The 18,459-nt window shown below is 37.7% G+C and overlaps 1 protein-coding gene across 2 annotated transcripts in view; it reads right to left on the bottom strand.

Moving 5' to 3' along the window:
• The window catches only part of Rich (Guanine nucleotide exchange factor subunit Rich), a 62,732-nt gene that overhangs the window by 23,711 nt on the left and 20,562 nt on the right, over window positions 1–18,459 (bottom strand). For both annotated transcript variants that reach the window (XM_065237891.1, XM_065237892.1), the window contains 4 exons: window positions 14,288–14,653; window positions 13,963–14,226; window positions 13,745–13,904; window positions 13,546–13,682 (listed from right to left, as the gene is read on the bottom strand). In XM_065237891.1, the coding sequence (XP_065093963.1) occupies window positions 13,546–13,682; window positions 13,745–13,904; window positions 13,963–14,226; window positions 14,288–14,653 (927 nt within the window). The remainder of the gene's footprint in view (window positions 1–13,545; window positions 13,683–13,744; window positions 13,905–13,962; window positions 14,227–14,287; window positions 14,654–18,459) is intronic.

An 18,459-nucleotide genomic window follows, 5' to 3' on the forward strand; every position in this document is an offset into this window, starting at 1 on the left:
GAAAGGTAAGAGTATTTTAAATCCTTCAGTGAATTTGAGGAGTTTCATCAAGTCTCATTTAAAAATATGGCCGCTTGACGCATACGCTAAGACGTTAGAGTAAAAGTATTGATCATAACAAGTTACAGGGCGGACTCGATTATCCGGAGTCTTGAAAAAAATTTCACTCCGGATAATCGAGCCCTCCGGATAATCGAGCCATGAAAAAAAAAAATTTTTTTTCGGTCTTATGTGGTCTCATTTAATGCTTTTAGTGGTCCCATTGAACGCTATTGAAGGATTATGGAATCGGACCACTGGTTTTGTAGATATGGCCGGAACAAGTTCCGGCGTTTATGGGCCATGAGGCTAAATTTGACTTGAAAGGAACAAGACCCATTAAGCGAAACACAAATTAAATCAAAATTTGATATCAAGATCAATGATGGCAAAAATTAAGTACCTTGGACCATATTGGCCACTTTCGGGCAAGTTCCGGGTGCCTCCGGAAAAGTGACCAGAACCAGACTTGAATGATAACCTATCATGCGACACATCAGATTATATCAAAATTCGATAACCAGATCAATGGTGGAAAAAATTAAGTACCTTGGACCATATTGGCCACTTCCGGACAAGTTCCAGGTGCCCCGGGAAAGTGACCAGAAACATACTTGGATAATAACCTATCATGAGGCACATTAAAATACATCAAAATTCGATAAGAAGATCAATGGAATTGAACCCATGGACCATCCACTTGAGAAGCGAACGTGTAGCCAATTACGCCATGGGACCCCTCAACTTGACAAAAATCGTAGCGACTCTCACGAGTGTGTAGAGACAAAGTTGAGCTTGACTAAAAATCACGACGCGGTTCCTAACTTGACGCACCATTTTCTATTAATATTTTTGAAATGTTAACATTGCAAATATTAGTTTCAGTGCTCTAGGGATGATAGTGTAACAATTCAACTGATGGTTGCTGATAAAGCGGCTGCTGGCGAAAATGAAGACGAGAATGCGGACTTCGATGTCATGTCTGATGCTGACATAGTCTGTTCTTAACCATGATTCACATTTTTATGAAGGAGAAAGCGTGACGAACACCACTCTGGATGAAACTGCAAACATTTCTACAGCAGATGACAACCAAGATGAGGAGTACGAACCAGTTCCAGATCAATCAGCGCTGAACAGTATTGACACTATCATCACATGGGCTGAGGAAAACCAATTGCCGGTGGAACGGCAGTTTTTACTTCGTGAAATCAGGGGAAATATTCTTGATAAAATAGTCAATAAGGATTGATGTTTGATCAAATTTGCAATTATCTTTGTTTTTACTGAATCACTTTACTGATGAACTACTGTTTTTACTGAAATGATGAATAAATGAATTGAACTACAAAATAAGATAAGAAAATTGATATAAATTTTCAGGTATGATCAAAAGATCAATTCTCACGAAACCCCCCTTTAACCCTCCGTTACTAGCGCCAACTTTTATAACACGAGTACTCGCTCGTTGTACTTTGTACGGCGCAAAGTTTTTCAGGAAGTCCAGATCTTTTCGTTGGTGGAGTAGTTTAGAAAATTCTCACTACGTGGCTCTAGTATATAAATGCATTTTTCGCATATACAATAGCTCGAGATCCTGAGCAGATAGAAGTTACTGTCTTCGGCAAACTTGTTCAGGGTGTCAAGTAGTTTTGGCTGGTGGACAGTAATTCAGAATTTTCCCACTATACGCCGCTAGTATAAACGTGAAATTCTCATATAAAATATCTCGAGATCCTGACCAGATAGAAAGTTACTGTCTTAGGCAAAGCTGTTCAGGAGATCATAGCTTTTTTGCTGATTAACAGTAGTTCAAAATCTTCTCACTAGGTAGTGCTCGTATACATGTTAAGTTCTCGCATGTGATACATCACTAGATCCTGACGAGATAAAGAATAAATGTCTTTGGCAAAATTTTCAGGAAGTCAAGATCTTTTCGTTGGTGGACAGTTGTTCAGAATTTTCTCCCTACTCGGTGCTAGTATACGCATGCAATTCTCGCATATACAAGATTTTTTGGCTGGTGGACAGTAGCCTAGAAATGTTTCACCACATGGCGCTAGTAAACGTGTACAATTCTCGCGTATGCTAAGCTCGAGATTCTGAACAGGTAGAAAATTACTGTATTCCAAAAAGTTGTTCATGAGGTCAATGCCTATTGTTAGGTTCACAATAGTTCAGAATTTTCACACTACGTGGCGCTTTTATACACGCGAAATTCTCGCATGTAAAATATCTCGAGATTCTGATCAGATAGATTTCTTCAGTGGACAGTAGTTCAAAATTTTCTCACTACGTAGCGCTTGAATACACGTGAAATTCTCGCATGTGATTTGTTTCGAGATCCTGACCAGATAGAAAGTTATTGTCTTCGACAAAGTTGTTCAGGAGGTCAAAGCATTTTTGGCTGGTAAACAGTAGTTAAGAATTTTCTCACCACGTGGCATAGATGTACACTTCTCGCATATGCTATATCTCGAGATCCTAATCAGATAGAAAGTTACTGTCTGCAACAAAGTTATTCAGGAGGTCAAAGTCTTTTGACTGGTGAACAATAGTTTAGAATTTTCTCATAAACTTAAACTCTTTAAACTCCTGAACAACTTTGTTCAAGACAGTAACTTTCTATCTGGTCTAGAACGTGAGATATTTTATATGCGAGAATTTCACACGTATACTAGCATCATGAAGTGAGAAAATTCTGAACTACTGTCCACCAGCCAAAAGACCTTGACCTCCTGAACAACTATCTATCTGATCAGAGTCTCGAGATATAGCATATGCGAGAAGTGTACATGTATAATAACGCCACGTAGTGAGAAAATTATTAACTACTATTTATCAGCCAAAAAGTCTTGACCCCCTAAACAACTTTGCCGAAGACAGCAACTTTCTAGCTGATCAAGATCTCGATCTATTGAATATGGGAGAAAGGCACGTATATACTAGCACCGCATAGTGAGAAAATTCTAAACTATTGTCACCCAACAAAAAGATCTTGACTTCCTGAAAAACTTTGCCGAATACATTTACTTTCTATCTGGTCAGGATCTAGAGATATTTTATATGCAAGAGTTTCACATCTATAGTAGCACCACAAAGTGAGAAAACTCTGAACTACTGTCCACCTGCGAAAAAGCCTTGACATCCTGAACAACTATGCCGAAGACAGTACCTTTCTATCTGGTTGGGAACTCGAGATATTTTATATGAGAATTTCACGTGTATACTAGCGTCGCGTAGTGAGTAAATTCTGAACTATTGAGCACCAAGCAATAGGCTTTGATCTCCTGAAAAACTTTGTGAAAGACAGTAACTTTTTATCTGGTCAGGATCTCGAGATATATCACATGCGAGAATTTCACATGTATACTAGCGCTACGTAGTGAGAAAATTCTGAAATACTGTCCGCCAGCGACAAGGCTATGATCTCCTAAACAACTTTGTCAGAGACAGTATCTTTCTATCTTGTCTGAATCTTGTTATATTCCATGTTGTAATCAATTAAGTCCAATCCCACGTAGTATGGTCACAGTTTTCCCGGTTTCCATTTACATATTCCCTATTATCCGCATTTTTTAGGTGTTTACTGTAATCAAAGTTTAGCTTGTTTAGATCAAAACAAGTTTTTTGAGGAATACTCGTTGGTTTCAGATCGATTGGTAACTCAGCAACAAAATGGCAATGGAAAACTTATGTGTGTTGTACAAAGTACAACAGCGCGAGTAACGGAGGGTTAAAGGCCCTTTGGTACATTTTTTTTACGGATCTTCAAAAAATTTGTTCAGTTGCCATTCCCCCCCCCCCCCCCTGAAACGTGACGTGATTAGTGAACGGAACATCATGGGATTCAGTTTTTGTATGTTGTTGTGGCACATGATACGTTTGATTCCTTTCAGGTCAAAGGTAATCCAAAACCCCTTAACGCCGGATTTTGTAACAAAGGCAAACAAACACTTAAATATAGTCATTTCCCGATCTTGTCAGACTGAGTCGAACGATGTATGTTACTCGTCCTCGGATCGAAAGTCGGTTTTCCAAGCGGTTTATGAAAAATAATTTGCAAGATAGGTAAAAAAATATGACTCCGGATAATCGAGCCATTTTCTCCGGATAATCGAGCCATTTTCTCCGGATAATCGAGCCCCGGATAATCGAGCCTCCGGTTAATCGAGCCTCCGGATAATCGAGTCCGGCCTGTATAATTTAAATAATTTTACTACGCTTTTGCCTGATTATTAACTGAGTAAGTAGGCTTCGGTGGTAGATCTTACATCCCGTAACGTACCACGAAAAGGTGATCTACCCACGTTACGGGGCAACTGAGTAAGTTAATTTCATGGTTTGTTGATGGTTTTAGTTCGTGAACTCTCGTAAATGTGCTGTGCAAAATATGCCACAACTTTTCACACTTTGTTCCTTAACCCTTTACTTCCCAGAAGGTTTGTTGTTGATTTGAGATGCAAACATATATTTTTGGAGTGCCTAAAATTATAGAATCCATCAAAAAAAGATTTGTTCAAAATCAATAATATGTTAAATGTTATTCAAAAGTTACTCAGTTCAATCCTCAATAATGCATATGAACGAGAATAATAAACACACGGAGATGCTTAAGTAAGTATATTTGATAGTAGATTGACAAACATGAAATGGACCGAAAAATTATAAGATGTCCGGCGGAGAACACATAAAAAAATCGACTTTCATTAATCCTTTTCTCGTAATTTTTTGTAGATAGTAAACACTTCTAGATAAGCTCAAAACTTCAAGAAGTTGTAGTTTCTGAGACATCGAATGTCAAAGTGAAAAAAATAGGGAAAGTGCGATTTTTACCGCAAAATCACGCTACTGTTCAATTAACCACTATTTCCTAAATAACTACCAGATTACTACACATCTTAGGAAAGGTTATATTATAAGTTATTCGAAAATAAAAACAATTATGAAATTTGATATAAAGAAATATATTTAAAAATTATGTAAATGAACATAACATTTTTAAATTAACTAATTTTAGCTTTGTTGGCCGTAAACCTTCGATTCTCGCATATTCCCAGGCTAATTTTTAGCTCTGAGCCAAGTTTGGAGTTTGCCCTAACAAGTACTGAAGGAATTACCTGCCCCAACTTGGCAGATTGAAAAATAAAGCGATTTGAAAATTTTCGGTCACTATGGGAGATTTCAAATTGATCAAGCAAGCTCATGGGGGACAACAATTTACATCGATTGTTTAGCTAATGTTAGGATTTTACTTGGCTGGTACTATCAAAATATGTTGTTAAAAAACATTTTTTCAATATTTCAGGACCAACATTTTAAAAGGCTTGAAAGAAGTCAAAATATTTTAAAATTATGTTACTACGATCCTATGTTAGCATAAATAATATGAAGTTTGCTGTTTGATAACAGTAGTAGCTGCCTGCGCATATGTTTCATTTTTATGTAAGTACCTACGTTATGACGATTTATAAATATACCTACGCATGGGTTTAATTCAATGTATATGAATATGTGCCCCTTCTAGTGAATTCATCGAAGAGAGTGCATCGAAAATAAGAGTGAAGCTCCAGACGCTGATGGTAAATACAGTGGAACGAATCGTCGAAATAATTGATGCAGGACTGTATAGAGTATATGGATTGCAACGATCTAGATTCTACAGAACTGTTTTTTTTCTATGTATTGGACGGATAAACTGGATATTTGTAATATCCAAATATTCAGAAACTATCAGAAGAATGTCAGGATGATTCAGACAATATGTTCGTTAACAATTCAGTTGTTCATGCACAACGATCGAAAGGAAATTATATGGTTTAATCCTATGCTTCAAGGTATTAGATTTTGTAGACCATTTATACTTGAATTTATCAAAGAGATTAACGAATTAATTCTTGCTACAAAACATGAGTTAATTAACGCCAGTGAAAGTTGAACTCTCAAACGACAAGTTTATACTTGTTAATTTTAATGTTATCATACTGAGATGACAGACGGAAAAGTCCTAACTTTTTTTTTTCTTTGGTTTGTTTTCCGTTGATCATGTTTTCCCAAAAGAGGCTGAATTTATAAATTCTATGTTATTCAGTCTAAAGTTGATATTACGTTACATAAGCTATCTTGCTATGACATTTCATTTATGATAGTTTTTTAGTGTGATGATTGATAAAATTTAGAAATATTTTTTTTTCTTTATTATACCCCGGACTGACAATGGCTTATATCATATAATATAGGCTGTCTTGTAATGAGCACTCATACATAGGATTTCCAGTGAAAACTAGATGTATGAGAGCTCATTGCAAGACAGCCTATATTACATGATATAAGCCATAGTCTGTACGGAGTATTAGAGTGACTTTCAGCCACTGGAGAAATAAATTGTGTAGTACGTACGCAGTAAAAGTTGTGAGTGTAACATACATACATGATGAAAATATAGTATATGACTATTTTGATTTCACTTGACATGTGGAAGTTTTTGCTCAGGATACTTGATTAGGTGAGTGATTTAACAGGTTATAATATTCGTTTTATTGGTATTAAATAAACGATTTAAAAAACGAAATATTAACATATGAAACAAAACGATTTGATGGTCGGAGTGTAAAAGCAGGTAAGTATGGGAAGTGATGGGTGTGTGTGTATTTCCTCTAACCCCCACTGGCCGGCAGTGTTGTTATGAAAGAACTCTCTTTACAATGTCGCATTTATGGTCATTGTAGACAGCTTTAGTCCGGAAGTTAGAAGGTGATAGCTCTATTGCAGATCCAGCAACCCATTTCAGAATGTCTGGAGAGTCACGCCCATTCCGAGGTTACTTTCACTCACAATATGCCCCGCATGTATGCATCACCGTTATCAAATGAGTATTTTTTTTATTGGATATCAAGCTGGAGCTGCGTGACAGCTTAGTTTTCAAGACTTGACCCATTTGAATAAATTTTGCTTCTGAGGCATTCCACGAAGGTTCGCAAATCGATCCTGACCGATCATTTCCAATTACGCTGAAACTTTGCACAGTTGTTCCTTTTTAGTAAAGGCGCCATTTTGTGCTCTCAGTTTTTCATATTGAATTACGACTACTTTTTGAAAAGGGCCTGTGTAAAAATAGTACTAATGAGTTTAAAAATATATATTGCCGAAAAGCTTTGTTCGATTGATTTGGGGTCTAGAGCAAAGTTGTAGATATTATTTTGGCAATTGTGTAAAAAATATACACTGTAAAAAATTTCGTTTGTATCAATGAAAAAAATTATATTTATTATTAAAAAAGTTAATTTCTCAAAAAGTACATTTTCGTTTTAAGCCTCATTGAAGCTCATAATGTTTGCTACTAACTGGCAAAGTTTGGTGATGGTAAACTCAAAAACAAAAAAGTTATGGTTTTTTTAATATTTCACGATTTTTACATTTTCATTGAAAACACATTTTTTTAACCGTGTATATTTTTTCAAGAATTGCATTTTAATTTTGCACAACTTTTCCGAAGACACCATAGCAATCAAGCAAGCCGTTTTTGCAATGTATTAAAATGTTTATTTTATAAGCGCTTTTCTACACAGGCCCTATCGGAAAAGTAGTCGGGGTTCGCTATTACAATTTGTAATAGCGAATCCCGACTACTTTTTTTATTTTAAAATCTCAACTTAAATCCACAAAATACATTTATCTGCTCTTTTTTACTTTTCTTTTATTCGAAAACCTTATGGACAAATGATACATAATTTACATCACTTCTTAAATACATCGAATATTTTGGCATCATTATCATTACAGTTTGAGTATCGTTTGGCTTTAATTTTATTTTCTGATACAGGAATGAAAGAATGAAACTTTTGAGTTCCTTGAATTATTTTTGCATTATTATATTGCTCGTTGAGGTGTGAAGCCATACATTCGTATTCCTCTGTTGTGGCAAAACAAAATGATAATTTTGTTAATTCTTCTTCTTTTCGATTATTTGCCCAATTATAAAGCTCTCTTGCATTTTTTATTGGATGTTCACGTTCTTTGACCAAACTTGCTCTAGTAGCCATACGTTTTATTGTACCTCCAATAGCGTCACAAGGACCTTTCCCATGTGATGTTGCAAAGAAATGCCATTCGGCTTCAATTCCATAATTTGATTTAAATTTACAAAGGCTAGCAAAATTTTTCCGGTTCTTGTACTGTGACGCGGCTCCATCGGACATAAAATAAATCTTGTTGATATTTTTACTTTGGTTACTGCGTAAAAAACTTATCATTTAGAAATAAATAAGTTAACAGCCACTGAGTCATGCCTTAACTCTTCAGAAATTATAATAAAACTTAAATGTTTAACTTGCATATTTTCTCTAAAATATATAACAAATGGATGAATGGTAGCTTGTTGGACATTCCAGTGATGAGACTGAACTTCATCCTGTAACACAAAGCTGTAGTTTTCGGAAAAATCGCAAGTAACTAAAAATTCACCTTCTTGCAAATGATTTCGTGTAGTTTTCAAAAAATTAGATTGCTGTGTTTTTATGAAATCATGTGGTATCAAACTTGTCAATTCCAAGCAGAAAAATGAAACAAACTCGTCTGCAGGCTTTACAATAGTTTCTAAATCACATCTATCCGTGGTAACCCACTGTTCAAATGAAAGCTGATCAATGCATTTTTCCTCTAATTGTTTTAATAAAATGTTTTCTAATGCGGAAGAGTCTGGACAATCTTCACAACACCGTAGATAGCAATATGTTGTCTTGTTTTCACAAAGTAGGCTGTCAGTGAACGTTTTTACATCATTAAATGGTTAAGTTTTTTCAAACTGTGTAAAATTAGATTGATGTTTTTATGCGTTGTGCACACGCAAACATTGTGGGTTCCAGAGCTGGTTAAAAGTTTACATTGCTTAGGGCGGAGTTTTGCAAATGAAGAGAATCCAATTTTTACATTGCAGTGAATTTCATTGAATCGTTTATAAGCTTCTCTCAAAGTCATCATTAGTAATCTTTTTTGAATGGCTTGTCGTTTTCCTTCTTTCTGCACATACACATAATCTTTTTGACCAGGCATTGCCCGGCTTATATCATCATCTTCAAAAAAAATTTATGACTGCCAATTTTGTTTCATCACTTAAGGCTGTGCCATATTTTGCGGTTTTTGACGAATGACCTTCCTTTATCAACTTAGCCTCTGTTGCAATATATCTACTAGCATTAAATTGATCCATAACTTTTTGTGTTGACCATGAATAAGGCAATAACGATAAAATTAATAATTTTTAACTTCTTGCAGTGGATGCATTGGAAAACTTTTCCTTCATGTTTTCTAAAACTTTTTTGAGTTCATTCACTTCGTCAGCCTCAGGCTCGAAGTTGAAAAGATTCTTTCTAATACCTTCGTTGATTTCACGGTGCTTCTTTTCGGGGTAGTGGATGTAGTTGAGTTTTCCCACGTCTATCGGTGATACCTGGATTCCTGCAATGCCTCGGTTGAATATCTCGATGTTGACTGGTTGAGTAAATTCTTGGTACGATTGAACTGAAGTAACTGATGTCATTGATGGTACAGTTGTAAGGCTTTCACAGCTCGGTACGACAGGTACTATAACTGTAGTTGGCATCTTTGAGCTTCCGGCAACATGTTGTTCCTCGTTTGAGATGAAAAAAGCTTGTTTATCAACACGAAGACGACAGGACGTGCAAATGCGAAAACCAGTATTCAATCCTGATGCTTCAGAATATCCAATCGATTTTAATTTCTGGATGGTAATATTCGAAATATTCCTCAGCTCTTTCGAGCACTTGACTTCCTGGAACGGCCGAATGCACCTGATAAAACATGCTCGTTCACTCATGTTGCTTCCTGTATTAAAAAAATTAAAAATAATAATCTTTAAAAATGATTTCATTGAAATACAACTGAAGGTTATGCTTACCTTTTAACCAAATGGTGTTACACTTATTTCCTATGATAACTTTTTAAGATGTATGCGGTAAAAAGCAATCTTTGTGATCAACTGCTTGTTTTCACCATTCAAACTCATTTAAGTATCAGATCGATAGGTATAATTTCTACATTAGGTACAGACAGATGTTTTTGGTGTTCACTACTACAGTGTTGAGTATTTGACTTATTACCGTTAAGATCACTGATACAACTATGCAAAATTGAAGACAATTAATAAAAAAGAAAATTAATCGCTAGTTTGAGCATCATTTCACTTTTATTTAGTTCTAGCTCAATATTCATCAAATGAATTTTTTAGTTTTGTTAGTAACGATACCTTTTCATGGTATCAGATGTAATGAATCCTAACTTTTCAATAGGGCCTGTGAAGAAAAACACTAATGAAATAAACATATCTATATGTATTGCAAAAACGGCTTGCTTGATTGCATTGGTGTCTTCGAGAAAGTTGTGCAAAATTAAAATGCAATTCTTGAAAAAATATACACGGTTGAAAAACATGTGTTTTTAATGTAAATGTAAAAATCGTGAAATTTTCAAAAAATCATAACTTTTTAACATAACATGTTTTTGAGTTTACCATCACCAGTTTGTAGCAAATATTATAAGCTTCAATGAGGCTTAAAACGAAAATTTTCAAAAATGTACTTTTTGAGAAATTAATTTTTTTAATAAGAAATATATTTTTTTTTTCATTGAAACAAACGAATTTTTTACAGTGTATATTTTTAACATTATTGCCAAAATAATATCTACAACTTTGCTCAAGACACCAAATTAATCGAACTAAGCGTTTCAGCAATATAAATTTTTCAACTCATTAGTACTATTTTTACACGGCCCTGTTAGAAAAGTAGTCGTGATTCAATTTGAAGAACTGATAACACAAATTGGCATCTTTACTAAAAAAGAATAACTGTGCAAATTTTCATCAAAATCGGAGCCGACAAATTAAAAAAAAATTAAAAAATTCGTCAATCTGTAGAGAATTGCTCTTCTATCTTTGACAATGCAGCAGAAGGACTAGCCTATGTTGGCAGCTTTAACACTGCATTCCGTATGTATTGTTTCAAGATAGTTATGGAAAAAATGCTGTGACGTGTGCGCGTAGATACATCCGTAGTAAATTGTTTAATAAGTAAATCCGTTTCGAACGAAATATCTAAATTATGTAAGTTACGAAAACCGCGCAAATTCCGAAAGCCGTGTTGTCTCAACCGAAGCGAGAAAAAAAACGCTTATTTATCATTTAAAGAGTACCACCTAAATAAATGTGATAGCCTATGTTGGCAAGTTGATTAATTTTGGTTTACTCCCTAGATATTCTACTTATTTACTACTGAGCTTTGTATCAAATTAGTTAGTTTAAAGAACGTATCAATCATTTCAAGATTTCGCGACCGTACCGAACAAATTCTAAACTACATCAGATCAAAATACTTTTGGCAAGCTCTACCGAATTGCGAATCACTTCTGCGTAAGCTCCGTAGACGTAGGCGCGTTGAATCCGACAGCCGCGAAAAGTAAAACATGCATCGATGCGGCAATACCACAAGTGTTGGGAAAATATCAAAAAATCAAATCTCACCAATGCCCAAGATCACGCTTGATTTTCGTAGACAAAAATCAACAAGCAAACAACTGCTGTTGATTTTGCAAGCTGTGATATCGCAGCTCGGAATATCAAGCTAACAAAACTCACCAGTTGCAAATCTCACCAAACTGTGGTGAGATTGAGTTTAATGAGCTTTGCTTTACACCCGAACGCAACCGAAACATCCATAACGGCTGGCAGCAGTCCCTTCGTGTAAGAGTAAAAAGGGATAGCAAACTATACTTTCTCTTTCTAAGAAAACGATGTGCAACGGAATCATTTTTGTGTCGAGTCAACTCTCAGCTTGATTTTTGCACGTTGTGGATAGTCTCGCAATATCAAAGGAAGGAACTTGTAAAATCAATATCAAGCATGATAATTTGGTCCAATATCACGCGTGATATTGAGAGCGTATGAGAGCGGAAAAATATCATTTGATTGATGATTTTGCCAACACTGAATACCACATAAGAAAAGATCGATTTTACCGTCAAGTTTGTAAGAAAGTTTGAACATACTGAGAGGTTAGCACATATCATCGGTAAGAGACGTGTGTGTGAGAACCACCGGGCCGTAGTGATGAATATCATCAATTACTTTTACTTTGATTTACGGTTGAGGGGCTTTGCAGTCAATTTAATTATTTATAAGAAAGTTTGAACATACTGAGAGGTCATACTGAGAAGTAAGCACATATCATCGGTAATAGACGTGTGTGTGAGAAAATTTTCGAAAAAATCTAAGGGTACAATTGACAATGCACCCGTGTACTGAATGAGAATTGTGGGTTCGAATCCCTGAGACAAAATTTAGGTACCTGTTTAGGTAAATGTGACATTGCAGTTGGATACCTGCTTAGTACCTATTGATTAGTATATAAATCGTAGATAAAAGATGGATTCTTCAGTGGTGTTGAGTACATGGCACTGATGAAGTCTTCAAGTAGTAGACGAAATACGCGAATCTATCAAAAGATAAGCAATCAAAATTTCAAATCAGCAGGAGTTCCTCAGGGTAGCATTCTTGGGCCTATATTGTATAACATTTTCACTTTGGACTTCCCTTCCCTCCCTCAGGGTTACTACAAATCTTTGTTCGCCGATAACACGGGCATTTTCGCTAATGGAAGAAGTCTTCGTGTTATTTGTAGCAGACTGCAGAAAAGTTTAGATCTTTTCTCTTCTTATTTACAAAAATGTAAGATTTCTCCCAACGCTTCCAAAACACAACTTATAATATTACTAGAGCTTCCTTTTTGAAGCTTATATCTTGGATAAGAACTAGACCAAAAATTATCTTTTAAAGATCACATCACATCAAGATCACCAAATGTAACAAACATATATAATGTTAGTATCCTCTTATAAACAGGAAATCAAAACTTTACCTGAAGAATAAACTTCTAATATTTAAACAAGTTTTAAGACCGGCCATGCTTTACGCTGTGTCAATATGATCTAGTTGTTGAACTACCAGGAAAAACCCACTTCAAAAGATTCAGAATAAAGTTCTGAAGATGATTTTGAAGTTGCCTCCCTACTACCGAGGTACATAGAATTTCGAATGTTGATACTTTAGAACAAATGTCCAATAATTTAAAGCAAAAATCGTTGCAATGCTCAATTGCAATGATTAATTCCCGGTAACTTAGATATGATTTAGTATTAGTTTTTAGTTTTAAGATGTCAATTGTTATGCTGACAAGCAGGTTTGGAAAACCTGTTTATATACTGAATTGTCAAAGCAGGAGCACTGTAAAACATTCAGATATATATCATAACAGCTAAGGCTGGTAAGTTACTGGAGCACCTAGGTTAAAATGAAATGTGATTTATGTTGAATTTGGAATAAATAAAGAGTTAAAAAAAAGATTAGGTGACATACAAAACACTTGTGACTAAAAGTATGTGTCCACGTTATAAAATTAACAGTCGTTATGACTAGTTTTTCAATAGAATAATTACTCTGACTGGCCAGTTCGATGCCGTGTAAGCCGTTGGGAGATTTAACACAACCCAGTGTTTACTTTCCGACAGTACACTGTTAACTTGCACATATTTCTCCACGTTGTTATCATCCATGTTTCTCATGTAATCTAGATCTGAAATAAATTCTTAATTTTATTATTTTAATCTATTGCGAATGATGATAAATCCTTTTAACCTTTTTTTGATAAACCGGGGTACTGCATGTTATTGGTGTAAGCATTTTTATCGTCTTCATTTGTATAAGTGTTCGAAGAGTGATAAATATTCTGCAGAACATCTCCATGATTTATGTACAGCTTATCGTCGCCCTGTAGCAGTAAGTACGAATTGTAACTCTAAAAATATCGATTTGATTTTAATTTTTCTTTGTCTAGCAAACTTTATATAAATTACCATGCAAGGATTGATTGTTAGAATACTTTTCACAAAATCTAACTGTATGAGCATTGTTCTAGTCCCGGAACTGTTGGATCGTTTCAAATTTGGCTTGTGTACACTTTCACCAATTTCTCTACTACTACCGACCGAAACATTGGGACTCGATACCAACGATGAAGACGAGGCAGACTTATCTAAGTTAACGCTATAAGATTCGGATGGAATTAGTTCATTTAATTGACGCACCATAAACAATTGGTATCCTTCAGTTGACCAGTCCTATAAAGTAGCTAAATATATTAAAAATTCATGCTATAGGTCTACTAAAAGTCATACTCACCATACTAATTACGTTAAATGGGTTATTTTTCGATAAATCGACGTGCAATCCATAATCCCAGCCTAGTGAACACATCAACAATGAGCCAAACGTACTCCAAAGCGATATGCCGCCATTGCTCCATGCCATCATTATAGCGCATCCATCCGGAGTCCACTTGAGTTCGCTTACGTGTCCAGGAGAACCGGGAAAATCCTTAGCGCTTAAAACCAACCGATGAGACAATTCTAGACCGCCTGTTAAGTCATCTATTACGTACATGTTGGCTTGCGAATTACGTCTTCCGAATGCAATCAAGCGATATTTATGGTTAATTACAGCACATGTTGCATCATCCACGTTCTGGCACCAAATGCCCTGTACTTGCTGTAAAAGAGATTATGTTTAAATGATATTATTATGAGCTTGCATCGAAAATGTTAAACTTTTAATTTGTTTACCACAAACTCTATTTCAGTACAAATAAAGCGTTCAGCCGTTTATAAGAATTCCTAGCTTTAGGATGGGGGAACATTGATGGTTTTAATCTAAAGGCAGAGTATGTAAATCCGAACAAGTCAGAGCTTTCTGAACTGGACTATTTGTGAAGATCGTTCCGTACACGGAAGAAAAAAAATAAGAGGTCCATAAGGCATGACTTATGAACCTTGACAATTATGGTTTAATACTACCTATAATTTTTTTTTTACAATGAAAATAAATTATGTATTTTTTTTTTTTTTTACTAGTAAAATTTGTTTTATTCAGAAAGTTAAAAAATAATTACAGTACAATCATTCAAACTTCGTTTTCCAAAGCAAATTCTAATGCGGTTACGTCGATTACATTATTACATTGCATAATAAAGGTGACATATTTTATGAACAATTTGAGTAATTTACATTTTTTGTTTGTGTCTATATTCCTTAATTGGGGCCTCAAGAGTTCGTCAATCGAGAGTCGGCGCCATCCATTGAGTAGAGTTGTTATCTTTCGCTTCAGTAGTCTCCAAGCTGGCTCTACCCTTACGCATTCGCTGAGCTTGTGCTGCAATGTTTCACATGCAGCGTTGCAGTGCAGACAGTTTTCTCCATCGGCTCTATTCATTCGATACATCAGTTTTCGGTGCTCAAGCTTTCCGTTGACCAACAGAAACAAGGCGCTCCGTTCATTCGAGTTCAGCTTTCGCATGGATATGTTTTTCCAGATTTGGCGCCAGTTCGCTGTTGGATGCTCACGAGTTACCTTCGGTGCTTCAGTTTGGCCTATGAAATGGTTATGAATGCTATCGGCGGAGAGGTTTTGTTGGATTTGCGGAGGGAATGTTGGGAGACTTGAAAGAATGAGTTTTATACAAGGACAGTCTGCAGGTAGGGTAGGATTTGTCTGGGTAAGAATAGACCTGTAGAAAGGAAGGGAACCGATATCACTCACATGTCGATGAATGAGAAGCGCCTTGCACTTCATGGCTGGTAGCTGGAGTTTTAAACCACCTGCTTCTCTGCTACGCGCCAGCTGTTGCATTGGAACTCTCGCCGTGATGCCTCTCCATAGGAACGTGCCCATCGTCGCCGTCAGCTTTGCAGTGTGAGCAGCAGTCAGAGTGAGAATGGATGCGAGATACCATATTTTGGAGGTGATGAACGTGTTGAGAAGGGTGACTTTCTGGTTGAGGGTGAGCGTACGGAGCGAGTGGAGATATATCTGCTGAGCGAATTTACTGACGAGAGCATCCCAATTCAGCCTGCCCATGCACCGTATGGAATTTGCGAACGTCACTCCCAGAATGCGAACGGTGTTTTCATTCCGCAGCCACGGTACTGTGAGTGGCATGGTATCAGTGTAGCCTACTGATATCGATGTAGATTTCTCCAGACTTAGCCTGGCACCAGAGACACGTTCGAAGCGTTGAAATGTCTCTCGTATTTGGTTCATTCTACTCACACATGTGCTGATCACCGACACATCATCGGCATATGCAACCACGAGATCAGGTCCACATATACCCTCGAGCCGCTTGAGCAGAGAGCAAATAAATGCATAGAAAGTGGATCTCCCTGGCGAACCGATCTCTCGATGGGGAAAGCATCCGAGAGATGACCGTTTACCATCAGGCGAGAAGATGACAAATCTCCGATTTTGTTGAGTAGCTGAACGAGGTTCGGATCGAACCCGAGTGAGCACATGTTCCGAAAGAGAAATGCACGATCCACATAGTCGAAAGCGTGACGGAGATCAAAAGATGCTAGCAGACCCCGTTGTTTACATTTGACCAGCTGTGCGATACGATCCTTTAAGGCGAGCGTGGCCTGAAAGATGTTTCGGCCGGAGTTGGAGCATTTTTGACTCTCGCTGAGCACACGGTGGGTTCTCATCACGCTTTCCAGACGCTGCTTGAGGACACGAGAGAGGATTTTATAGTCGAAGTTGAGTAACGAGATCGGCCTGTACGAATGCGCTGTTGGATCGTTTCCCTTCTTTTTTACTAGCACGATCACACCGTCGACGAATTCGGCCGGAAAATTTCCCGAAAGTGCCTCATTTATGACCAGTGTGATTTCTCTCCAGATGAAGTCGAACGTTTTGAGATAGAACTCTCGGGGCAGAGAGTCTCCTCCGGGGGATTTGTTCGGGCTGCTCGTCTTGATGGCTGTGAAGATATCGGCCGGAGTAATTTCGTTCATACAGGACTCACTTACCGGATCGTTTTCTGGGATCACCCACTCACATTCGAATGTGTCCGCTGCTTCCCTTTCCGTCTCACCCGCAGCGTATAGTGCTTGATAGAAACCAAGCATGTGCCGCTCAATTGCGCCGGGGTCGTCGATGAGTTGGTTATCGTTGTCACGCAGCTGTGTGATGGTTGTTCGTTTCCTACGCCTGACACCCAGCTGGAACATCGAGATAGGTTCTCCAGAGATAAAATTCTCGTTGATGCGCATGAAGTATTGTGTGAAATTTCGCTGGAGGGTCAACATTTTTGCTTTCACACGGTTTATAGTTGACAGCATCGCAGGATTTTGATAGTATCTATCGTACGCTCGTCGTAGTTCTCCATAGAGGCGTTGATGTTCTTGATTGAATTCGTCGAAAGCAGCCTTTGACTTCCAACGGAAAAAGGATTTTATTTTGGGCTTTGCGCACGCTAGCCACCACTGCATCCATGAAGCGTAATTCCGCCGCTGGCGGGTCCAGAATTGCCAACGCACTTGAAATTCGTGAATGTTGTCTGGTGTTAATAAATGGGGACGGAGCGACCAAAACCCACGACCTGGCTCGCGCCCTGATTGTGGGAGGCAAATTCGCGCTGTCACGGCTTTATGGTCAGAAAAAGAGCATACATGCACATCAGCTGTTCTTAATTGACTCCGAAGGCTCTGGCTGACGTACATACAGTCTAGACGAGACGACGAGTTGTGTGTGATGTACGTGTAGCCGGGGATGTTTGGACAGAGTTGTTCCCAAACGTCGAGAAGCTGCAGATACTGTACGGATGCGAGAAGAGCGGGGCTGTGATTGTTTCCCGTTGCGTCACGTTGACGTAGGACACAGTTGAAATCACCCGCTACTAGTGTGCGTTCTGTGCCATGGCGGAGGTAGTAAGCAAGAGTATTGGTGAAGAAACGTTCTCTCTCTGCACGGAGTGCGGTACCAGATGGAGCGTACACGTTGCATATTGTTGTGTTTTCCAGTTGTAATGCAATCAACCGTCCGTCTAGGCTTTTTTCGACGTTTGAGAATCGCAGATGCTCCTTCAGCGCTATTGCCGTCCTCCTTCGTGAGTGATCCACATTGCACACAACAGTGTAGCCGGGCAATGTGAGTTGCTCGTTTTCTACTTCTTGAAAGAGTGCGATGTCTATATCCAGCGTGCGTAGAAAGGTTTGTAGTGCGTTGAGTTTTGTCGAGTTGGTGATAGTGTTGATGTTTATCGAGGTGATATTGTAACTGCAGAGAGCCATTATAGTTCGCAGTCTACCTCCTCGCTCGCATCACCGTCATAGTGTTGTCGCTGCTTCTTGCCTGGAGGACGACCACTACGGCGCTTGCTGCTTCCAGAGGCAGATGACCCATCGGTTTCGTTACCATCGGTAGTTTGTCGTGTGACCATTCTGCTGACAGAATTTATCAGAGCCGGCGGCGCCATGAGAGTAGCATTTTGCTCGGACTGATTTGTTTTCGCCAGCTTTGAC

Source organism: Ochlerotatus camptorhynchus, unplaced genomic scaffold (assembly GCF_037179485.1).
Source record: "Ochlerotatus camptorhynchus isolate MF236.1 unplaced genomic scaffold, CSIRO-AGI_Acam_v1.1 ptg000657l, whole genome shotgun sequence".
Taxonomy (NCBI): domain Eukaryota; kingdom Metazoa; phylum Arthropoda; class Insecta; order Diptera; family Culicidae; genus Ochlerotatus; species Ochlerotatus camptorhynchus.